At 38.5% G+C, this 25,702-nt stretch overlaps 1 protein-coding gene across 2 annotated transcripts in view; it reads right to left on the bottom strand.

The window, feature by feature from the left end:
* LOC109026182 (olfactory receptor 5H14-like) overlaps positions 1–25,702 on the bottom strand; it is a 229,512-nt gene that overhangs the window by 118,905 nt on the left and 84,905 nt on the right. Inside the window, exons 1-2 of one of the 2 annotated variants that reach the window (XM_063703946.1) lie at positions 7,008–7,781; positions 4,051–4,089 (exon numbers count right to left, since the gene is read on the bottom strand). In XM_063703946.1, coding sequence (XP_063560016.1) covers positions 4,051–4,089; positions 7,008–7,183 — 215 coding nt within the window. In that variant the 5' untranslated portion in view covers positions 7,184–7,781. Of the gene's footprint in view, positions 1–4,050; positions 4,090–7,007; positions 7,782–25,702 lie in introns of those variants that run through there. The other variant, XM_063703947.1, reaches the window with a different exon arrangement.

The raw sequence follows: 25,702 nt of genomic DNA, 5'->3' as shown, positions 1-25,702 counted from the left end.
TCAAAAATTTTTAATTTTAGTTTTTATTTTAAGTTCCTGGGTTCATGTGCGGGGCTTAGTATTATGTTAAATAGGAGTGCTGAAAATGAGCATCCTTATCTTGTTGCAATTCTTAGGGGAAAGGCTTTCAGCTTTTTCCCATTCAGTATGATGTTAGCTGTGGGCTTGTCATATATGGCCTCTCCAGACAAAGCTGTCTGGTTTGCTTCCCTCTCCTTTGGTACCTCATGTGTTTCCTCCTGTTACTTCTCTACTGAATTCCAGCATTATCTCTTAGATATACTATTTGAAATGTAATTATCTACTCACTATTCTAGTTCTTCATTTTGAAGGAGGCTGCTGAGTGGTGCCTCCAGTCAGTCATTATGAAGTCCCTCCTGGGCTTCTTAACATTTTATCGTTTAGTTAAATTAAATTTGTAAAATCATTAAATGAGTAGGGCATAATGATAGTTGGCATTTATCAAACAGTTGCATTTCTCTAGGCACTCTTGTAAGAAATTAAGTTTACTAACTCATTTAACCTTTATAATAGTCCTGTACAGTAGGTTATATTTGAGTTTTGTAGATGAGGAATCAAATGTACAGAGATGTTGAGAAACTACCTCAGGTTCCTTACCCAGTAAGTGAAAAAAAACTGTATTTGAACCCAGTGGGTTTTATTCCAGAGTCCAGAGTCTGTGCTCTTAAGCACTATAATATATTATTTTTTTGTTGTTGTTAAATAGAACTCTGGATTCTGAACCTACAGTAACCCTTCTAGGAAACCAACCCTTTGTCTACAATAAACAGCCTAGGAAGTCACCCAGCCGTAAGTCAGACTGGCAGGAAACCAGATTGCTATTTTTGGTAACAATTCAGGAAGCTACACAATAACTTTTGTAAAGATCAGCTGGAAATGATCAGGACTTGATTAATAAATGTCAGCTTTCTAATTTTTGTTTTCACTTCCAATTTAGGATGATCCGGAGAATACCAAATATGCACCCCTCATCAGTCACATTGCATAGGCTGTCCCAATCCAGTTAGCATGGCTACATCTTCCCCATGGCAGCAGCCTCAAATCAAGGCACACATGAAATCTTCCTTTTTCTCCACTCCTCTGTCTGCATTTGAGTCTCTGGCAAGACACAAGTGATGGTGGCTGACTCTCTTGCTATAGCAAGCTATGAATATATAGCCTTTGTCTTCCTCATTTATTCATTTTTTAAAATTATTTTCATAGGACAATCACTAATGCTAGGAGACATTAGGAATCTACTTTGTATCTGGCCTAGGCATAAACTAGAGAATAAGTCCCCTGACTAAATTTGGTTAACTAAGAGTAATCAGTTGGACCTTATCTTAATTGACTGATGGTAACACTTTTCCTAAACTTTCCACCTAGGCATCAGTTATTGTCTTGCCTGGCCGATAAATAATTGAGACCTTTCTCTTATTTAGAACTCTTACAGTCAACAAAGCCATGCTAGTGTCTAGGTGTGTTGCATATGTACTGGTAAATTATCACTTCAGGCCCTCAATGAGTAACCAGAAGATTTGTTTTATATACATGGAAAGGCCAGTCAATATCAACAACAATATCCAGTGCAAACATTTTGCACTGGAAAGCATTGAAAGGCCATCTGATTACAGAAGGATAGTGCTGTGGGTATATTCTCAGAGGATAAAAAATTGCAATTGCAGTCTGAATTTAATCAGTGAGTCTGATTTCTAAAATTCTTTATGCAAAAAAAAAAAAAAAAAAAATGGCCCTGTTGAGGCACGTAGATGCCTTGGAGTTAATCCTGATTAGAAAGCACACGGGCTGGTAAACAAATCTGACAGATGAAAATATTAACAGTCATGGCAAATTTTTAAGAATGAAATTAATGAGTCCAAAGAGTTTAAAGAAATAAGGCAGCTTAGGGAAGACTAAAAAGCACTAGGAATTATTTTTGAGGCTTTACCGAGATATAATTTATGTATAGTAAATTCATCCATCTTAAAAGTACAATTTGGCAAGTTTTAGAAACTGTGTGCAGTTGTGCCACTACCATAGCCAAACTTTAGGACATTTTAATAATCTCAAAAAGTTCTCAAATGTTTCTTCGCAGTCAATCTCTGCCCCTAATCTGCTTCCAGGCATCCATTAATCCTGTCTGTCACTATAGGTTTGTCTTTTCTAGAATTTTATAAAAATGGAAACATACGGTTTATAGTCTCTTGCGTCTGGCTACTTTTATTTAGCCTACTCCTTCAAAATTCATCCATATTGTGGAATGTATCAGTAACTTGTTGCTTTTCCTTGCCGAGTACGACTATCCTTTACCAACCATATTTGCTGGAGCTGGCTCCAGGGAACACATCTCCTTCTTTGGCTGTCACCATGATAAACTTTGTCAGTAGAGGGCGCTGGAGAGACACTGCAGGACAATGAGTGTTTTCTAGTTTTCTTTCACTTTCTCTCTTTTTGCTGCAGTAACCGAACTACCTGTGGCTACCCATGGCATGCATCAGGAATCCTCAGTGACTCTCACCCTCCAACAAATTTTGTTGCTAAAATCACCTCCGTTATAGGCTCACCAATTGACAATCCTGGCCCACGGCGTCGCCTTTGCTTGCCTCAGCTAGCTGACTTCAGATGAGCTCTGGCACAAGAGGACCCAGCAAACTTCGCCATACAGTAATCTGCAGATCTTGCTCTCTCCAACAAGGTCTGGATCTCAACGGTGGGAAGGAAGTTTTGCTTCTAAGTTTGTCTCTTCTTTGGGTACGTTTTCTCAACCTCAGGCTATTATTTAGCCTTGTCTTTTAATTTCCTCCTACCTCCTGACTTCTCCTCTGTTTTCTAACTGAAAATTTACTGATTCGGATTTGGTGTTGGGAGCTGCCCAAGATGATAGACTTCTCAATATGGGATCATGGAACAGATTTGGCCCTTGGGCTTGAGCCCTGTGCTGAGACTGAGATCTTTAATAATGGCTGGTTTGTTGTTGTTGTTGTTGTTGTTTTGAGATAGGGTCTCAATCTGTTGCCCAGGCTGGAGTGCACTGGCACAATCCTGGCTCACTGCAGCCTCCACCTCCTGGATTCAAGTGACTCTCCTGCCTCAGCCTCCCAAGTAGCCAAGATCACAGGCATGCACCACCACACCCAGATAATTCTTGGATTTTTAGTAGAGATGGGGTTTTACCATGTTGTCTAGGCTGCTCTTGAACTCCTGACCTCAGGTGATCTTCCTGCCTCAGCTTCCCAAAGTGCTGGGACTATAGGCATGAGTCACCACACCAGGCTGATAATGACTGATGCTAATTCATAGCATAGCAATATCACAGTTAATCAAGCTAACACCTGTAGTAGCAATTGAAGCATGTGCCTTGGAAATCCAACTGGCTAGTTCATTTGGCCAATAATGACTTCAAGGACTGTGGTGTGGGATAGATTCTCAGTGCACTAGAGTGCTTACAGAAATAAAATGGCATATACAGGTCTTTGCCTCTTAACTGAAATCACAGCCTGATGGGATGTCAACAAGAGGGCACAATAGGAAGCCCTAGACCCTCCTCATGGACACACGGATTCAACAGCAATACACAGACCAACTTCCTTTGTAAGAAATCCAGAGACTAGTTGAGAGGTTTCTGTAGCCCAGGCAAGCATAAAACTGCCACGTTGAAGCCAGTAGGAAAGTTCAAGACAGCCTCTTGCCATAATCCCTGCCCCTGGCACAGCACTATGATTAGGGAGAATCCTCCAGCTCCCCACTTCTCCCTGGGGAAGTAAGATAAGAACTATACGGCATGTTCAATTTTCTGATTTCTCTGGGGGCTGCTTGAGGCACTAAGTTTTGGTTTTCTGAAAAGACAACCCAACTGAGAAAACTTTAGCTAGACTTACTAAAAGAAGAAAAAGGGAGCATGAAGACAAATAAAATGTACATGAAAGAGGAGACTTTAAAACTGATGCCACAGAAATACAAAAAGATCATGAGACTACTATGAACAATTTCACATATATAAATTGGATAACTTAGAAGGAATGGATAAGTTTCTACAAACATACAACTTACCAAGAGTGAGTCATGAAGAAATGAAAAGTCTGTACAGACCTATAACAAATAAAGAAATTGAATCAGTAATCAAAAATCTTTTAACAACAGCAACAACAAAAAACCCAGGACCAGATGGTGTCACTGATGAATTCTACCAACTGTTTAAAGAATAACTAATGCCAGTCCTTCTCAATCTTTTCCAAAAATCAGAGAGAAGGAAACACTTCTAAACTCATGTCAGGCCAGTATTACTCTAATACCAAATCCAGACAGAAACAATACAAGAAAGAAAAGTTGCAGGCCAATATTGCTGATAAACATTGATGTAAAACTCCTCAACCATACACTAGCAAACCGAATTCAATAACATATTTAAAGGACCATACACCGTGACCAAGTGACATTTATCCCTGGGATGCAAGGATGGTTCAACATACAAAAATCAATTAATGTGATAAGCCATATTGATAGAACAAAGAAGAAAAATCACGTGATCATGTCAATAGATGCAGAAAAACCATGCGACAAAATTAAGCATTTTTTCAGGGTAAAAACTCTCAACAAACTCAGGATAGAAGGAAATTACTTCCAGCTACTCAAGGGGCTGAGGTGGGAGGATCGCTTGAGCTCGGGAGGTGGAGGTTGCAGTGAGCCATGATTGCACCACTGCACACCATCCTGGGTGACACAGGGATGCTTTGTTCAAAAAGAAATAAAAATAAAATAAAGAAAGAAAAGAAATTGAACCCTTATCTTAAACCATCTACAAAAATCAACTCAAAATGAATTAAAGACTTAGATGTAAGACCAGAAACTGTAAAATTCCTGGAAGAAAACACAGGGGAAAAGCTTCATGGCATTGGTCTTGGCAATGATTTCTTGGCTATGACACCAAAAGCAAAGGCAATTACTGTCCGATGCTGAGGCCTCCAGTTACATCCACATTACTGCAAATACATGATTTTCTTCTTTACGGCTGTGTTGTATTCCATGGTATATATGTACCATATTTTCTTTATCAAGCCATCGTTGGTGGGTACCTAGGTTGATTCTATGCCTTCGCTATTGTGAATAGTGCTGTGATGAACATATGAGTGCATATGTCTTTTTGGTAGAACTTTTTTTTTTTTTTTCTTTTGGAGAAAGAACCCCATCTATGGGATTACTGGTCAAATGGTAGGTTCTGTTTTAAGTTCTTTGAGAAATCTCCAAATTGCTTTCTACAGTGGCTGAACTAATGTATTCCCACCAACAGCGTATAAGCATTCCCTCTTCTCCACAGCCTCTTATGATTAAGCAATTCAAAGGAAGTATAGCAATGGGCTCATGACCATAAAATTAACTTATCTTACTCCATTACCTGGAAGCAACGGGCCTACATGAAAGATTCAATTCTTTCTGAAGACTCGGTTACATAATAAATTGGAGACAACACCCTCAAAGTATGAAATTTTGTCTTACATGATTGATTATATTCTTTTAATTAAATTCTGTTATATAGTGCAATCTCCCCATAGCCAGAATACATGAGTCCAGAAATAATTGGATAGAACCACAAATGGGCAGGTCCTCTCACTATTTTCCCAAATAACCTACACACAGAATTTTGGAATTTTGCTCTGGCAACTAAGCTCTGGTATTTTGGAGGTCTTGGTCTCTAAGATGGAAATGCTTCCATCAGGGATGAAACAATGCTTCCATTGAACTAGAAATTGAGACTGTTGCCCGACCATTTTGGGTTCTTCATGCTACTGAACCAACAAGTTAATTAAAGGGCTATTATACTGACTTGAGTAGTTGATACTGTTTAGTAGAGAAAATTGGATTGCTACTCTACAATGGAGACAGAGATAGCTACTTTGAAACACATGGGATTCTCTGGGGCTGCTCATAGCATTTCCTTCCTTATAGTAAATTTTAATGGAATATTACAACCACCAAATAAATGAATGGCTATTAAGGACTCAGACCCCTTGGAAATTAAGGTTTACAGCACTCCACCAGGAAAAGAATTCCAACTAGGTGAGGTTTTGTTTGATGGCAAGGGAGACTTAGAATGTGTAAGTGAAAGGAAAAGGTCACAGATATCGACTTTAGCCTCATGACCAATTACAGAAATGAAGACTAGTGTCTTTACCCACTTTCTTTCTATGTGTTGTATTAGTTCATTGATAAACGCTGATAAAGACATACCCCAGAATGAGCAATTTACAAAAGAAAGAGGTTTAATTGGACTTACAGTTCCATGTGGCTGGGGAAGCCTCACAATCATGGCAAAAGGCAAGGAGGAGAAAGTCACATCTTACATAGATGGCGGCAGGCAAAAAATGAGAGAGCTTGTGCAGGGGAATGCCTCTCTTTAAAACCATCAGATCTCATGAGACTTATTTACTATCATGAGAACAGCATGGGAAAGACTTGCCCCCATGTCTCAATTACCTCCCATCGGGTTCCTCCCACAACACATGGGAATTCAAGATGAGATTTAGGTGGGGACATAGCCAAACAATATCAGTGTTATACTCATGTGTTTATTGGTATATGCTAACCATTTTCTTCTCTGTTTTTCTCATTAATCTTTTACATAGAAATTGTTGGAAGAAAACTTTTCCATTTAGTCTTTAGGCAAAAGAATATTCAATGGGACCATGACTGAATTTTAAGAGTAATTAATAAAGCTGGCAACAAATACAATGACTTTTGGGATGGTACCTCTTCTCCTATCTTGTCAGGCAGAGATATAGAGTTGCTTTATTGCTGTACAGTTGTCCAAATGCACACAGTAAGGTGCACATGGAAGCTGAATAGCCAAAGTGATAGACTAAGTTTCTCAGTTTCAAATTCTCCCTTAATTTCTTTGCTTTATGATACTAGAGCTGAACCCTGTCAACATTCCTTTCTCAGCTGGCAAAATATTAAGTTTTACCGGTAAAATACACTTTAAATATACTTTAGGAGAAAAGGACTTCTCTTACTGGATGTGATGAGCTACTCCTTTTGCTCCCATTGCACACTTTCCAGTGACATGTATGACGGACATGCAGTTACACTCCCATCCAGTAACTTTTGTTGTCAACCTTGCCTGTGATGTCCTTCTCACAAGGTATGGTTCTCTGGTCCACCAGCTCCCTGGAAGAAAGGTTCCTGTCATTCCTGGTCTCAGCCTGCAATTCCTGCCACACCAGCCTCAATCAAAGGTTGCTGACAAGCTCTGACCTGCACAATCCGACAAATTTCTTTATCATCCAGTAGGTAGCAGAAATACACTCTCCAGATACACCTGATTCACAGCTTTGAGGAAGATCCTTTCCAAGTTTGTTCCTCCCTTAGGAACTGTCCCTCAGCCCTAGGGTATTTTTAGCATTCTCTTTTATCCCCTCTTAAAGGCTAACCTCCTGATAGCAGTTGGGGATTTTTTTTAGCAAAAATTCCCTATTAAAATTACTGAGTGGTTCCTCTGCCCTGACTGGATTCTGACTACCACAGTAATATTCCACTGTATGTGTGGCATGCTACAATTTGCTTATCCGTGTACCAGTGAAAGGATATTTCGGTTGTTTTCAATTTGGGGCTATTGTGAATTAAACTACTATCTGCATACAGATGTAAGTTTTTGTGTGGAAATAATCTTTCATTTCTCTTGGTAACACACCAAGAAGTGGGATTGTTGGTTTGTGTGGTAAATGTATATTTAGTATACATTTTAAGTGGCTTCTTGTTTTACAAAGTGGCTGTCCTAGTTTTGCATTTTTAGAATTATATGAAGATTCCAGTTTCTCCACATTAGTATCAGCACTTGTTATTATCGGACCTTAATTTTAGCTATTCTGGTGGGTGTATAGTGATATCTAATGGTGGCTCTAATTTTTCATAATCCTAATGAGCAAGGGGTTGAGGATCTTTTCAAGTGCCTTTTGGTTTCTCCTATATCTTCTTTTATGAAGTGTCTGTTCAACTCTTTTGCCCATGTGTTTTCGTTTATTTGCCCTTCTGGTATTGAGTTATAAAAATTTTCTATATATTCGGGTTACAAGCTCATTGTCAGACATATATTTTGTAATCTGTGACTTTACTTTTTATATTTTTTAATGTTTAAGGTAATCTTTCAACAAAATTTTTAGTTTTGATGAAGTCCAGTTTAACCCAACTTAACATTTTTTCTCTTTTATGTTTTTATGTCCTATTTAAAATATTTTCTTAATAACATCACAAAGATATTCTACTATATTGTCTTCTAAAAGTTTTAAGATTTGGGCTCCTATGTTTTTTGAATTCATCATCCATATTTTATTTTTTTTTTACTTGACACGTGGTAATTGTTCATATTTATGGAGTAAATAGTGATATTTTGATATATACAATGTATAGTGATCAGATGAGGGTAACATTATCCATTTTGAATGCATTTTTGGTCACAAAGTGAGTAAAATTTCAAGGCTAGGTTTTTTTCCAGCTGAATACTCAGTTATCCCAGTACTATTTATTGGAATGTATATCCTTTCTCTATTGAATTACCATGGTGCCTTTGTAAAAAATCAATTGACAATATGAATGTATATTTATTGCAGGAAGCTATCCTATTCCATTAAAATACATGGGTGTTTTTACTTATTGAAGTAGCAATGATTATTGTAGCTGTACAGTAAGTCTTAAAATCAAATGGTATATAAATTTTAGAATCAGTTTTTCTACTTCTGTAAAAAGCCCGTTGGGTATTTGACTAGGATGCATTGAATCTACAGATCAATTTCACAAGACTTGCCATCCCAACAATATTAAGTCTTTCAACATTTTTATTTTGATATTACTTGATTTTCCTAAGCAATTTTTGTATTTTTTAAGTGTACCAGATTTTGCACATCTGTTATTAAATGTACTATGTTTTCTACTTTTATATGCTGTTATGAATGGTGTTCTATTTTTAATTTCATTTTCTGTTGCTAATATGTAGAAATAGTTGATTTTTGTTTACACAGTATTGTGACATTAAATTAACTTACTAGTTTTATATATCTTATATAATTGCAGTGGGTTTAATTTGGATTTAATTTAAATCCATTAACATGGATTTAATTTGCTAGTATTTTGTTAAAGATTTTTGTGATTATGTCCAATGTAAATATTGGTCTGTAGTTTTTCTTTCCTGTGATGTCTTTGTCTAGCTTTGGCATAAAAATAGTACTAGACTTCAAACCTGATACATGAATTGAGTAACTGAAAATCATCTATCAATCCAGTTCAAATATAAAATCCAGCTCAATTAGTTAAGGGCTGAGATCATGAGATACATTTCAAATTCTACTATTAGCAACCTTACTGATAACAAAGAGGCCATATGCTTTGTGTGACTATTTGGATTTTTGCATTAGTATATGGATATATTAGTACATATGAAGTTCTTATTAGTTCAGATACATAAAGGGAGCAAACATAAATCTATACTTAAATTGAGTACAGAACAAAAACTTGTTTTGAGAGCCTCAGAGAGGGCTTTCTCTTAAGCAGTGCCATAATGGCCGTATGATCCTAAAGCAAAATGACTTTGTAAGGAAAGTATCCCTATATATGCAGACTAGAGTCTTTGGCAAAAGGTTCATGCTGACTCCCAGTGCCCCCCAGCCCTCAGCACTGACTAGTGTGATTTTGCGATCAAATGCTCTACATCTGAGCTGTACCTTTTCATCTAGTGTGATTTTGGATTCATAAGTCTACTGAAGCTAGATACAGTTCCTTCAGGAGTAAATGACTAGTCTGTTAGTGTACTTTGGTGGAGCCAGCTTTCACCACTAAAAGCAATCAAATAATTCTAATACCCCAAATGCCTGTTTTATAATGGGTAATGCCAAAGACACATTCCAGTAAGAGTAGATCACTGACAAAAGGAGAATGGTCATCTCTAGAGGAATATATTATATCTATGAGGGGTTTGCAGCCTTGTCTTTGGTACTGTCAATAGAACCTCTCAAACGACTGTCAATACCAGCTTCTAAAAGGTGTAAACTCTATGATTCTCTCTCTGCCAGGGGAAAACAAGCTGACTTAATTACTAGTGCAAGTCTCTAAACGGAGGAACATGATGCCATTTAGAAGTCTACAACCTTTTCCCCATAGATCGTAAAACTAAAACTGGTAGAAAACAGAAATGCAAAAACAGAATAGACTCCTCCAAAATTTTATGAGGTTTCCACAACCTGGTTATGAGAGAGAAAATTTACAGGAAAGTCTCATTTATGAACATACACATTAAAATACTTAAAAATCAGCAGACTGAATCTTGCATTATACAAAAACTGTAATATTACCAACAAGGTTTCTTCCAATGCTGCTTTGGTGTTTGAAAATGTATTACTATACTTTTCCCCCTTAATAAATTAAAAGAAAATATGCAAAAAAGTATTGGACACATTTAGTAACATTTATATGATAAAATTGTTAGTGGGGAGGGAAGAAGAGGAGTATGGATTGAAAAACTAACCTATCAGGTGCTATGCTCACTACCTAGGTGACAAGATTCATTTCCCAAACCTCAGCATCATACAATATCCCCAGGTAACAAACCTGCACATGTGCCCCCTGTATCTAAAATAAAAGCTGAAATTTAAAAAGTGCTCCAAAATTCTAGAAAGTCATAAAAGAACCTGCTTATGCACCAGAGTGTTCAATACCTATATATAATGAAAGATTCCACAAGTCCATTTGTCATTAGCCTCTTCTCTGACCTGGAATAAGTGTGTGCTTTCAAGAAGGCTTCAGTGTTGTCAAGAACATTAGAGTGTTCTGACTAGCATTTACTGGGCTCTATTTGCCAGACTCTGCCCTACATATTTCACAATGGTCACCCTTGTACATCTTCATAACAGAGTTCTACAGCTAATGGTATTATTCTCACCCCCTCCCCACTTACAAACGAAGAAAGAGGCAGAGAGAGTTTCCGATTTAGTCAAGGTTATATGGTTAGTAAGTGGTAGAGCCAGACTTCAAAACCCAGGAGTCTAAGCCTAGAGTTTATGTACTTCAGCACTCTCTTTTGCCGTAATTGATAATTGAGGCTACTTCTGCCCTGTCCATTTCTTGTATGTAATAAGTTCAGGGAGATTAGGGCATGGAGGGTGTAATTAGACGTACTAATGAACTCTTGATACAAGTTTCAATTAATGTAATCTGTGATCAGCTTTGGATTCAGATAAGGAAAATAAGACCACTCCTTTGGAGATTTGGTTAGATCCCCTACCACATCTAAGGGATCTCCAGTAAGATGTGCAATAGAGCACAGAGCTAGATATTGTGGGGGGAAAAGAATAAGTGCTAAGAATTAGAATGAACAGAGTAGAGTTATAAGAAATTTCAGAGAACAGCCATTATCGCTAGCATCTTGCTCTAATGAGCTTGATAGCAGATGAGAGTGTGTGAATGTGCAGTCAGCTTGGCTTAGTGCCCGAGTAGAGAAGAAATCCTCTTTCCTTCATGCCAAGATTGACTCTTGGGTCTCCTCAGTATTACTTAAACAGTGTTCTCATTTGATGACAGCAATGTTGCCCTTCCTAAGAAATCCCTACTGATTCCCTAATAATGTCTGCTGAGTATTGCATGTAAATTACGAATACATATTTACAATTACAGAAGTTTCCCAATTCCCAGTCTCTAAGCATCAAACTTTTAATAAGTTCTCTAGTGAAGACTCTCAGATTCACTATGATACTTTGAACAGGGAGTGTTAATTTTCTATGTATGTCCAGGGTTAACAAGTGAATTACAGTGTTAATCAGGATACTGTCCCCAGTGACTCTCAGTGGATGGATCATTTTTTCAAAGACTAATGATGATAATCTCAAAAAAGGAAATATTTTAGTCATTTCTGTTCTGAGAAATAAATGAAGATGCCCCTCCCCTTCATTTCATAATAAAATAAGAGAAGAGTCTCTGGGTCTCCTGTATCAGATTTGTTGAAGCTATTTATTTATATTTATAATACATGAAAAATCAGTATTAAATATTAGGGACTAGCCTCTAATAGCAAACTTTGAGATAATAAATAGATTGAAAGAAACTGGAAGAAGCCATTATTCTTAATTTCATGAATGAAAGCCTTGATTTCTTTTCACTTTTAATGTAGTAGGGAACTTTAGTGGGTAAAAGGCATTAGAAAGTGACTATGACTCTTTTCTTCCCTTTTAAACCCCTTCTTCTCTTTCCCAGTCTCTAGCTCTGGCACTTGTACTGAATTAAATAGTTCTCTTTTCCTCATCTCCTGTCTCTCTCCCTAGTCTTTTTCTTGGTTCCTTTTCTTAGAACTCTCACGCTCATTCTTTTTTTTTTTTTCTTCTGTCTTCAGGTGTGGGACTGAAAGTAGGAAGATTCCATGTTTAATCCTGATCTTCCCAACACCTTCAATCTTTATATTAGGTTTATGCTGGGATTTCTTTTTTTAGATGCTTTGGGTTTATCTTGGACTAGATCAGATTACTTTCAAAGGCAGATTGATCTGATTTAAATGAGAGGAGTAGAAAACTTTCATTGTTTTTCTTTAAGTTCTGCAGTGAGAAAAACAGAAACTAGCTCCTTGATTATAGATTAGCAGATTCACCATATTAATTAGTATATTCAGCTGCCTGCTTTACATCTCTATGTAAATGTCTAATAGGCATCTCAATTATTTTCGGGGCCAAACCCAAGCTTCTCTATAATTGCCACCCCTTAATATTTCTCCTGTATCTTCTCCATTTAAACAATAATGGTGATTTCATTTTTCCAGTTTTTTCCATTTTCCAGGTGATTTCATTTTTCCAGAACAATGCCTGATACATAATAAAGATTGACAAAGAATAACTTTGGTTTCCATATCCCAGGACTATGGTTTGAATACAAGCTAACCAGAACCAAACTGAATTTTTTAATAACTGATAATAGTAAAAGAGAAGCATGCTTTGTGGGTGAAGAAAAGCTGAAGCCCAGGTCTGAAATGTTAAGACTCCTACACTCATTAATACCTTGTCCAGACCGCAAATGCTATACGAAAGACAGTGTGTGATTTTATTCTATGTTGTCGTTTCTGATTGTGCTTACTTGGATCTTCTCTTTTTTTTTGTTAATCTAGTTAGGGGTCTATCAGTCTTAATTATTCATCTGAAGAATGAACTCTTGGTTTCATTGACCTTTTGTGTGGATTTTTGCATCCCAATTTCATAAAGTTCTCTAATTTCACCTACTTATTTTCTGGTGCTGGCTTTGGAATTGGTTTGTTCTTGTTTTGCTAGTTCCTTTAGGTGCAAAGTTGGATTGTTAATTTGAGACCTTTCTGACTTCTTGATGAAGGCATTTAAGGCTGTAAACTTTTTGGGTGGATCCCAGTGATTTTGGTAAGTTGTGTCCCTATTTTCGTTTATTTTAAAGAACTTCTTATTTCTGCTTTGATTTTGATGTTCACCCAAGAATTTTTCAGGAGTAAGTTGTTTAATTTCCAGATATTTGTGTCATTTTGAGAGATCTTTTTAGTACTGATTTTCTTTTTATTGCACTGTTGTCCAAGAGTACACTTTGTACAATTTCATTTTTTTGGTTTATTGAGGTTTGCTTTATGACGGAGTCTATGGTTGATCTTAGAATATTCCATGTGCAGATGAGAAGAATGTATACTCTGTGGTTTTTGGGTGAAGTATTCTATAGATGTCTATTAGGTCTAATTGGTCAAGTTTTGAGTTTAAGTCCGGAGTTTCTTTGCTTGCTTTTTGCTTGATGATCTAACACTTTCAATGTGGGTGTTGAAGTCTCCCACTATTATTGTGTGATTGTCTAGGCCTTTTTGTAGGCCAAGAAGAAGTTTCTTATGAATCTGGATGCTCCAATGTTGGGTGCATACATATTTAGACTAGGTAAGGCTTCTTGTTGGTTTGTACCTTTTATCATTATACAATGCCCTTCATTCTCTTTCTTAATTTTTATTGGTTTAAAGTCTGTTTTATGTGATATAAGAATAACAACTCCTGCTCTTTGTATTTGTTTTCTGTTTGCATGGTAGATGTTACTCTGCCCTTTTAATTTGAGCCTGTGGGTGTCATTACCTGTAAGATGGGTCTCTTGAAGACAAGAGATGGTTGGATTTTGACTTTTAATTCAACCTGCCACTCTGTGTCTTTTCAGTGGGATGTTTAGCACATTTACATTCAAGGTTAGTATTTGTATGTGTGATTTTGAACCTATCATTGTTTTGTTAGCTGATTGCTATTTAAACTTTATTGTGCAGTTGGTTTACAGTGCCTGTGGGCTATGTGTTTAAGTGTGCTTTTGTGGTAACTGGTGTCATTCTTTCAAATCCATGTTTAGCACTCCCTTAAGGATCTCTTGTAAGGCTGGTCTAGTTTAAATATATTACCTTGGCATTTGCTTGTCAGAGAGGATTTTATTTCTCTTCAGTTATGAAGCTTAGTTTGTCAGGATACGAAATTCTTGGTTAGAATTTCTTTTCTTTACCGACACTGAAAATAGGTCCTCAGTCTCTTCTGGCTTGTAAGGTTTCTACCGAGAGGTCTACTGCTAGCCTGATGCTGTCCCTTCTGTAGGTGACCTACTGCTTATCTCTGGCTGACTTTAAGATGATTTCTTTTGCATTGATTTTAGTGAATCTGATAACTGTGTGTCTTGGGGATTGTCATCTTGTACAGTATCTGGCTGGGATTCTCTGTATTTCTTGAATTTGCATGTCAACCTCTTTGGTGAGATTAGGAAAGTTTTCATGGACTATCTCCTAAAGTATATTTTTCAAAGTTGCTTATTCTCTCTCCTTCTCTCAGGAATGCTGATGAGTTCTAGATTTGGTCTATTACATAATCCATATGTCTTGGAGGTTTTGTTCATTTTCCTTAATTCTTTTTGCTTTATTTTTGTCTGACTGAGTTGATTCAAAGACCCAGTCTTTGAGCTCTGAGATTCTTTCCTCAACTGGATCTGTTTTGCTGGCAATACTTTCAATTATATTATGAAATTCTCATAGTGAATTTTTCAGCTCCAGAAGTTTACTTTGGGTCCTTCTTAAAATGGGGATTTCATCCTTTAGCTCTTGAATCATTTTACTGTATTCCTTGGCTTCTTTGGATTGAGTTTCAATGTTCTCTCAATCTAGATGAGCTTCCTTGCCATTCAGATTATGAATTCAATGTATGGTCATTTCAGACAATTTAGGCTAGTTAACAATCATTTCTGGGGAGATAGTAAGGTCATTTGGAGGTAAGGGGATATTCTGGCTTTTTGAATTGCCAGAGTTCATGTACTAATTCTTTATCATCTAGAAGTGGCGGTATTCCTTTAATTTTGGTATAAAGTGAATATACCAAATTGGCTTAGTTTCTGGAAGTTTTCAGAGGGCTAAGGCTCTGAATAGGATCTCTTGCTGAGATAGGATCTCTTGCTGAATAGGATCTGTTGAATTCTTGCTCTTAGTTTCTCCGTGAGGGAGAATAATAATTTTTGGTGGTGTGGTTAGGGATGTGATCCAGCAGATGGCGCCTGAAGGCAATGGACAGTAAACAGGCTTTGGTCATGCAGTTCCTTTGTGTATCTTCACGTTTTTTTATCTGTTCTGTGGTGCAAGGCAAGAGCTGTGATCCCCTCACCAGGTCTGCTCGTGGGCCTTGGGAAGTCACCTCTGATTGCTGGCACTCTGCCTAAGATTTTTGTTATTGTCATTGTTGTTGCTAAGTCTTTCAGGCCATGGGGCTCCCTTAGGGAGAGGCCAGGTAGGGAGATAGGCCGCACCCTTACCAGACCAGCCCTGTGGAGGCCGACACAGCTAGGTCCCACATCAGCCTTCGAATCTGTGCAACTCAGCCCTCTCAGTCTTCCGAGAGAGTGTGGGATCCTCCTCCATTCAAGTGCAAAGCACAGATTCCACCTCCTTGGCACTCCTGAGCCACATCCTTGGGGCGCCAGGACCTGTTCTCAGCTCCCTCCTTCGGATGCTCAGGGTTGGGTTCCAGGTTTGCAATGGCTCCCAGCTGGAACGCACTCAGGTGGAGCAAAGCATCTAGGCTGGGTAGTGGAGGTTGCACTGTGTAACTGCTCCTTCCAGGCAGCCAGGCAGGGGCTCTGGGAGGGTCTGGTGCTCAGTCAGCCTGCAGAACAGATGTGCCCCAGGCCCATGGGGAAGCAGGCCCTGCTTTCTCCCAGGGGTTACCTGGGGCTAGACTTTCTCAGAGGCAGACAGGCAGCCCTGGCTGGTGGGCTTTCATGACTGGGTTCTGCTGGAGCTAACCTGTGCTCTGCTCCATCTAATCTCTGAGAGATCCCCCTTGCCAGCTCACACATCCTAGGGGTGTGGGGCCCCTGTATTAGGATCCCAGACGTTTGTGGTGAGAGTGGGCAGTCCTCCAGTCCTCTCACGCACCGCTTCCTCAGGTGCTGTTCAGGGCTGGGAACCAGTTATAACATTCAGGCATCCCATGAGGAGTTCCCAGCTCCCTCCCTCTTCAGCCTCAGCAACTGCATCTTTTCTGTATCCATACTTGGCATTTTCTCTGCAAATAATCTGTTCAAATTATGTTGGTGTAGGTGAAATCATTGTCTTTTCCTGTGGAAGTAGCACTTCAGCTCCATCTAGTTGGCCACCTTGGTAAAACCTAAATTTTTAAAAATTAAATACCTTTTACTGTGCCAAATAGCCTTCAGGAAAGGGAAACTGGAATCAGGCACACTAACAAGGAAACTTAGTTACTATTGTCCAATGTGTCTCAAACAAGATTATATATCAGAATAAACTGGGTACCTTTTTTTGTGCAAAATATGGATTATAAGGTATTACTGTAGAAATAGTAGTTCAACAAGGAGGCCTAAAAGTCTCCATTTTTAACATGCTCCCCAAGTGACTCAAATGCATGCAAAGTGCTTAGTCCTTGTATGATGTGACTTTGGGGGTGATAAGGAGGACAAGGCAATAGATTCAAAAGAATTTAAAATGTAGTGTCATAAGGACTTAATGACATTTTGGATATGTAGGGGGTGACCAATGAAGGAGAATGGAATTATATGGGCTGGGCAGATGGCCATCAAAAACGCAGATTGAGAGCTCAGATGCGTTGGCAAATTTGTGGAAGGAGAATGTAAAAAGTAAAGCAGAGGTTCCTCTTCAAAGACTTTCCTCCCCGTCTAATTAGGAATAAATAGTAACTTCTCTTAGAAGCAAAATGTATTCAAAGACCTGTGCTAACATTCTTAAATATCTGCTAGCCATAATAAAGAAATCAACGTACTTTATGTTCTTAGCTTCCACAATTTAGCCTAAATATTTGCCCTGGCATACTTATACTGGTCCAAGCAAGCGTTAGGTCATAGCCTGTTCCTCTTGCTTATTTAAAAGTGTTTTTACCTTTCTCAACATTCCACAAGTGTCTTCCTCCTTTCTTTGTTCTCCTCTACCTTTGCCCCTTTTAAAAAGTTCTAAGTTGCTAGCCAGTCGGGACAAATACAGAATGTGAGGTCCTGTTCCAGCCCACAGAAACCTGACACAGCACTAGGGTGGATGCGTCAGGATGCATCTCCTTTGTTTGGTGTACTCTTGTGGCAGAACTGCTGGTGAGTGTACCGTTTGTTTCTGCAGAAAGTAAAAATGACCTTACTAAATAAATTAAATTTATGTTCAAGTGCTATTTCTTTATGGCACGGGAACAAGCATTTCAAACAGAGAATCATCTGAATATCCAGGTCAGATGAACTTAGTAGTATGAATTTACTGGAACTTACTAGAAATAATGACTTGGTTTGGAGTAGATGAAGGCATCATTATGGAAGACCTAGCAATTGGAGAGTACACAAAGAGGAAGGAAACACTCAAGGAAGTTGTATTACAGAGGTGATAATATGTATATGCCTCATTTATTAGAATTATTAGCCATCCCCTTTTCGTCTACATATGTCTTGGTGGTGGGAAGAAGTTACCACCCATTCTAGAAACCAGAGAGGTAGAAACACACTTTCACATTTATCTTGCACCTAGAGTGAAACACTTGATCTGAGTTTAGCCAGTCAAATTGTAACTGCCAGAGGGGTTCTTCCTGCTTGCTGCACAAACAAAATCAATTCACAGAGATGATGGCATTGCAGTAAAGGAAGAGTTTAATAGACATCAGGCCAGCTACACCACGTGGGAGACAAAGTTAGTACCCAGATGAATCTCCCCAAAGGCCTGTAGTTAGGGGTTTTTCAGTGGCAGTTTGGGGGAAGGAGTGGGGGTGGCCAGGTAATGGGTGCTTACTGCTGATGTGTTGGGTCAGAGATGAAATCGTAGGGGTTTGAAGCTGTCCTCCTGTGCATTGAATCACTCTGAGTGGGGCCACAGGAGATGGGTTGGTGGGTCCAGGTGGAGCCATGGGTGTCAGACATGCAAAAAAACCTGAAAAGATATCTCAAAAGGCCAATCTACAATACTGGTATTATTTGCAGGAATGGTTGGCAATCATTTATGTCTATACCTTAGCAGAATTGATTCCTCTCCTCCCCCAACCTGAGGGCCTTTCATTAGCTTTACAAAGGTTGTTGAGTTTTGGGGAAGGCCTATTATCATTTAAACTATTAACTAAATGTCTGTCAAAGTTAGTTCAGCCCAAAATCCCAGGAATAATTAAGGGAAAGGCATAATGGGAGGTGGGTTAGATAGATCTCTTTTACTGCCATAATTTTCTTACTGTTATAATCACTGCAAAGATGGTTTAAAAACCAACCCTCCATAGTTTTGCAATTTGGAGAGGGAAGATAAAGGTACAGGAACAAAAGAGAATTTGGTAGCAAAGGCAGCAATGACAAGACTCTAGCTAATGCATCCTTGACTTTGGCAACAGTGGCATCAGCAGTGGAGGCTGTGGCAACCAAGTTCAGCAGCAGTAAGAACAGCCCTCATCAGCTAGTGTTGGAACGTGGCTTTAGCTGTTGACTGGCTGTCTTGCTTCCTTCTGTTTCTGCCTGTTTTTCCAGCTGATCCTCCAACTTCCTTAGCATTTCTATTTTAGACAGATTTCCATGTAATTAGCTTACTTCCTGTTGTAACTGAGAATCCTGGCTCAAACAAAAGAGAGACAACAAAGAGACCAGAAAAAGATACTGAAGGAAGTGATCAGAGAAGCAGGAGGGAAACTGGAAAGCTGAGAGTTGTAGACATAAAGAGGGAAGGATATTAAAGAAAGACAAAATATAGTACAGGGCTAAATGCCAAAAAAAATGCTACAGCAAGACAAGGAGTGAGAAGAGATCTTTGAGTGTGAAAATTAAAAGATTTTTAGTGATGTTAGTAGAGCACTTGCGTCAGAGTTAAGGTCAGAGAGTAATTCAAAATAAATGGGAAACAATGGAAAATGCTACAGAAAGCTCCATGAAATGTGAAGAATGGTTGGCATGTTTTTACTGCCCATAGACAAATGTAAAAAAGAATTTCCCATAGAACAATTTAATAAAAGTTTTCAAAGGAAGAGAGGAGAGGAATACATTTAAAGGAGAAAGGGGACAGAAAAGTGGAAAGAGAATTTGGGTAGGTGAAAAGAAAACAAGATGGAGAACAGAGAAATAAGCAGAGAATTATGGGGTCGTAAATGGAAAAGTGCAGGAAAGACAAGCCAGAGAAGGAGAGGGGAAGTACCAGAGAAAGACTGAAGTGGAAAAAAATGGAAAGGCTCAAAGGCTTTAAGATAAATATTTATCCTAATGAAGCGGCATTGTTTGTCTGGGGTAATATCTGAGGTTCGTTGCCTCATGCCAAGGAAAACAAGGACGCGGACACACCAGAGTGAAATTAAGAGCAGAAGTTTAAAAGCAAAAGAAAGAGAAGAGCTGTCTGCGCAGAGAGGGGTCCCGGAGAAAAATGGGTTGCCAGTTTCATGGTTAAGTGCACAGGGTTTTGTAGAGGAGCTTGAGGAGGCAGCGTCTGATTTACATAGGGCACGAGAGATTGGTCAGGCCAGGTGTGCTGTTTGGATAGCCCGCTAAGAAGCTGGCCGCCCCACCCTAATCTTTTACTATGTATATAAGTTCTCTACCTGGCTGGCACCACGTTGCCTACTCCCTGACTGCACACGTGGTGACAAAGAAAAGCAAAGAAAACGGAAGATGGCGCCTCCATGTTGAACATGCCTGGCTCCCAGGTAGCCTATTCTATCGGCACAGCTGCCAGCATTTATCTATGCAAGCTTCCAGGTTGCTTATCTATGTTTGCAGCTTGATATTTCAGGCTGCTCTTTGTTAGAAAAGAAATGATTTGGGGGCTGCTTTTTATTAAAAGGGAAGCCTTACCCAGGACTCCTTTACCCTCACTGTCTGCCTAAATAATTTCTTTTTAGCTCCTGTATCACTAACTTTGGTGTTAAAGTGTCAATTCTGGGAATCTTTTCTTCTCTCTTAATTCAAATTTCAAAGTTCATTTTCTGAGCAGAATTTGTGTTTGAAAGGGAAATCTGACTTTAAGTTTTACTTTACAAACTTCAAGTTGTTTATTAATATATTAGCATTATCTGAAAGTTCTTTCCATATTTAAAAGGTTATCATTGTGATTAGTTATTAAAACAGACTTTTTCTAGTAATTCTGCTGGTTTTACTTGAAAGTAACTTTTTCTCCCCCATTTTTATTAGCAAAAGAAAGTTGAGCCAAAGCCTTGAATCTTACTCAGGATATAATAAGCAGTGCTGATAATTCCAGTTGCTAAACGTATTTTTATTTGGAATAGGTTTTCCTCTGTATAATCCCAAATCAGTAGATAATTGAGAATTCTTTAATTCATTTTGTTTGGGGTTACTTATTATGTTATAAATACTGGAAATAGTATTAGAGTAGTGAAGGTGTATTTTCTGCATATTTTCCACTATATATTAAATAATCAATAAAATAATAGAAAGAAGTGGATGGAAGGATAGAAGAGTTAATATTTAAATGACTTAGCTAAAAGTGTTAACCAGAGTTATGGTTTATGATACAGAATGAGTCTTTTTATAAAGTTATCAGAAAGGTTTCCATATAAGAAGCATTAGGACCCAAGTCTTTAAACCCAGTTTTAAATTGTTTAAAGTTCTAGTTCACCACAACATCTCTTAAAAAGTCATTATAGTGAAAGTAACAGGTGAGAAAATATAATTAGAGAAATTAATTTACCTTTGCAGCTATTTTGCATATTCAGATTTTAGTTCATGAAAATAAAATAGATAATTCACTAATAGCTTTGACGTCTTACATCTGGCTATTTTGGCATCTTGTAAACCCAATCTAAATTTACTATAAATTAAACAGCATTTTCAATCTTATATGTAAAGAATAACAAATATTGTATAAATCATTTCTGTCTTACCCATATCTTGAAAGAAATGGTCAAAATCCTTTAAAAGTATTAGGTTTTCTAAAGTAGAAAAAAATACAACAGCACAGGAATGACAATAACACAGGTAGCAATTCTTTGTACATAAATTTGCTATGGAGGCTTCATTTCCCACATTCAGAAAAATGTCATTTATATAAATTTGCTTTAAGTGGAGGGGTCAACCAATTGCATGTACTACCATGTGCTTTTGACAGAAGAGGGAGGAGTAGAGAACTGAAACTCCTCTAATAGCACCCAAGGGTTCCCTTTAGGGCAAGTTAGGATGTATTACTGGGCATTATAGATTTGAATGTGTATAAGAAGTCTAGGCTGTCCCACAGGGCATTATAGACTTTGAAACCATAAACATCAAGTCATTGTATACAGGTCTAGTTTAACAACTGAAACTGAAATTGCACTTTGTGCCACTATTTTCTACTATAGATGACACTTCTCACATGTTTATATAAACCTCAGATTATATGTAATATTCCTTTCCCTGTGATCTTTGATTAGGCAGTCTTGTCTGAGTTAATCAAATCATGATTTTAATAAGGCTGAAAGTCTAGATTACCCTCAGGAGCCAACTCCAAATGAAAGTGTCCTCATGAAAACTGCAAATTAAATTCCAGACATATCACTAGTTCCCAACTTTGAGTTGAAATCTGATGAAAAATCTTATTAGCAAAGATCAAAGAGAAAGAGAAAACAAAGACCACAGTGGGAGGTGGCCTAGGTCTCTGTTCCCCAAATTTCAATGTCCGTACATATTTTGGAGATCTTGTTAAAATGCATATTTGGTTTCAGTAGTTCTGGCGTGGGGCTCAGAATCTTCTTGTCTAACAAAGTGATGCCTGCTGTCCACAGGGCCTTCATCATTGAGGACTTAGATTATCAGAGAGGCTAGATCATTGAGAAACAAAAAATTATAAATGTGGCTGACAATCAGAGAGAGAAGCAGGGAGGAGCCAGATGAGGCCAGGGAGGTGGTATGAATGGGCCTGCATAGCTCTTGGGAGCTAGGTCAGGGACTTTGTTCTTTACACGAAGAAAGGAAAACTATGGAGAAATTGTAAGTGTAGTGGTAACATGTTTAGATTTGCATTTTTATCTTTAACAAAGTATTCAGCAAACATTCACTTAGAAAAATAAAACAGTTTACTCATTTGTGACATTTAGACTTTATAAATGAATAATGCTATGTAACTATCTCTACAATAAAAAATGTTCAATCTAAACTTGGGTTATGGCTGGCAAGACACTGGGAGAAAGCATAGGGCATGTTTTATGGTAGACTCATTAATCAATTATCCTCCTTTCTTAAGATTTTGCTAGTGAAAGACAAAGAAGCAGAAGAAAATAATAAAGAGGAGTCAGTGTGAAACCTCTGCGGAAGTGTGGAGTAAGCAGCGTGATGTGCAGAGGTAGCTTTTAACATGACCAAAACTTGACTTAAATGTATTGCCCTCTTAAATTTTGTATGATTACCTCCTAACTCATTTTGTTGCCTATCTGTGAGGACAAAAGCACTATAGTTCTGCACTGACAATAGGTAGTCTTTTCAATTTTGGTCTTTCAAATGATTGGGTCATGGCATCTCATTGTGGTTTTAATTTGCATTTCCCTGGTAACTAATGATTGTGAGTATCCTTTTCTGTCCTTATTTGACATCTGTTTGTTTTAATTGGTGAAGTGTCTGCATAATCCTTTTGTTTATATTTCAATTAAATTATTTATTATTTAGTTTTGAGAATTCTTCATATATTCTGGATACAAGTCTTTTTACAGATATGGAATGTGTAAATATTTCTTCATGATTGCCTATCTTCAACAACAAGGTATCACACTGATTCATTACACTGATGACATTATGCTGATTGTACCTAATGAGTAAGAATAGTGGCTACTCTGGACTTATTGGTTAGACATTTGTGTAACAAAGGATGGGAAATTAATCTGACAAAAATCAGGAGACTTCTACCTTGGTAAAATTTCCAGGGCTCCAGTGGTGTGAAACATATGATGATATCCCTTTTCAAGTGAAATCTGGCTCTTCCTACAATCAAATGAGAGAAACATATTCTACTGGGCCCTTTTGGATTCTAGAATTAACATATTGCCCTTTTGGTTGTATTACTTTATTCCACTTACCTAGTGACCTGAAAAGCTGTTAGTTTTGAAAAAGGTACGAAAAAGGAAAGGCTGTATAATAGGTCTGGGCTGCTGTGGGAGATGCTCTGCCTCTTGAGCCATGTGATCCCACAGATCTAATGGTACTGGAAGGGTGAGAGGCATAAAGGGATGCTGTCTGGAGACGTTGACATGCCTCTACTGATGAATCACAGCACAAGCCCTTTGAATTTTGAAGCAAAACCTTGCCATCCTTCATAGATAACTATTTTTCTTTTGAGAAACAGCTCTTGTTCTGCTACTGGCTGGGCATTAGTAGAGACTGAACACTTAACTATGGACCACCAATTTACTATGTGACATGAGCTGCAAATCATGAACGGAGTGTTTTCTGACCCAATAAGCTGTAAAATTTAGTATACACAGCAACACTCTAACGTCAAATAGCAGTGATATATACATGATTGGGTCTAAGCAGGCTCTGAGGATAAAAGTGTATTACATAAAAAATGGCCCAAATGCACATGGTCACCACTTCTGCTACACTGCCTTTTCTCTCTTGGCTTGTACCAATGGACTCCTGAGTTGTTCTCTGTGAGCATTTGAAAGAGGAAGAGAAGACTGGAGCCTAGATACAGACGTTTCTATAGGATATGCAGACTCCCCAGAAAGTGCACAGCTGCATCACTGGACACCCTTTCTAGGACATGTCTGAAAGAGAGTGATGAAGGGAAATCCTCTCAGTGTGCAGAACTTAGAGTGGTGCACTTGGTCACTTACTTTTCTTGGAAGGAGAAATAGTAAGACTTGTGATTATATATTGGCTTGTGGGATGTGGCCAATGGTTTGGTTGGATGCTCAGGAACATGGGAGAGAAATAATTGGAAATTTGGTAACAAGGAAATTTGGGAAAGAGGTATGTGGATAGACATCTCTGAATTGGCAAAAAATGTATAAATATTTGTATGCTATGTGAATTCCAACCAAAGGATGACCCCAACAGAGAAGGACAGTAATCATATGGATAGAATGATGTATTCTGTGGACATGAGAAATCCACTTTCTCCATCCACCCCCATCAACACTCAATTGACTCATGAACACAGTGGCCATGGTGGCAGGAATGGAGGATAGACAAAGTCTCAGAAACATGGACTTTCACTCACCAAGTTTGTACTGGACATGGTCACTGCTGAGTGCCTAATTTCCTAACAATGGATAGCAACAGAGTCATCAATTTGTCACCATTCACCAGGATGATCAGCCAGCTACATTAGACCACTCCCAAAAAGGAAGAGTCAGTGTTTTGTTGTTACTAAAAAACTACTTGTGGCTGGGCACGGTGGCTCACGCCTGTAATCCCAACACTTTGGGAGGCCAAGGGCAATGGACTACCTGAGGTCGGGAGTTCAAGACCAGCCTGACCAACATGGAGAAATCCCGTCTCTACTAAAAATACAAAATTAGCTGGGCATGGTGGCACATGCCTGTAATCCCAGTTATGCAGGAGGCTGAGGCAGGAGAATCGCTTGAACCCGGTAGGCGGAGGTTGCGGTGAGCCAAGATTGCGCCATTGCACTCCAGCCTGGGCAACAAGAGTGAAACTCTGTCTCAAAAAAAAAAAAAAAAAAGCTACTTGCTTTGGATACACATTTGCCTCCCATACACCAATGCTTTTGTCAAAACCACTGCCCTTGGACTTACAGAGTACTTACACACCTCACGGTATTTCACATAGCATTGCTTTTGATCAAGGAACTCACTTCACAGCAAAAAGGTGAAACACTGAACCCATTCTCTTGGAATACACTAGGCCTGCCATGTTCTCTACTATCCCAAAGCCACTAATTTGATGAAAAAAGTAAATGGCTTTTTGAAGACCCAGTAACAGCATGGTATTGTCACATCAGAGATGTGGCAGTACCTGATAGGGCTGGGACAAAGTTTTCCAAAACACTGTACATGCTCTGAATTAGAATCCTATATATGGCACTGTTTCTGTCATAGGATGCTTGGGCCCAGGAAAGGAACTGGTGAAAATGAGAGTGGGCCACTCACTATTAGCCCTAATGATCTTGTTAGCAAAATTTTTGCTTCTGGTCCCCTGACCTTATTTTTCTCCTGGCCTAGAGGTCTTAGTTCCAGAGGAAGGAATGTTCCACTAGGAGACAGAACGATTCCACCAAAGTGAAAGTTCATACCACCACCTGGCCACTTTAGGT

The sequence above is a fragment of the Gorilla gorilla genome, chromosome 2 (assembly GCF_029281585.2).
Source record: "Gorilla gorilla gorilla isolate KB3781 chromosome 2, NHGRI_mGorGor1-v2.1_pri, whole genome shotgun sequence".
Lineage (NCBI taxonomy): Eukaryota > Metazoa > Chordata > Mammalia > Primates > Hominidae > Gorilla > Gorilla gorilla.
This window is presented reverse-complemented; position numbering and strand designations above follow the sequence as displayed.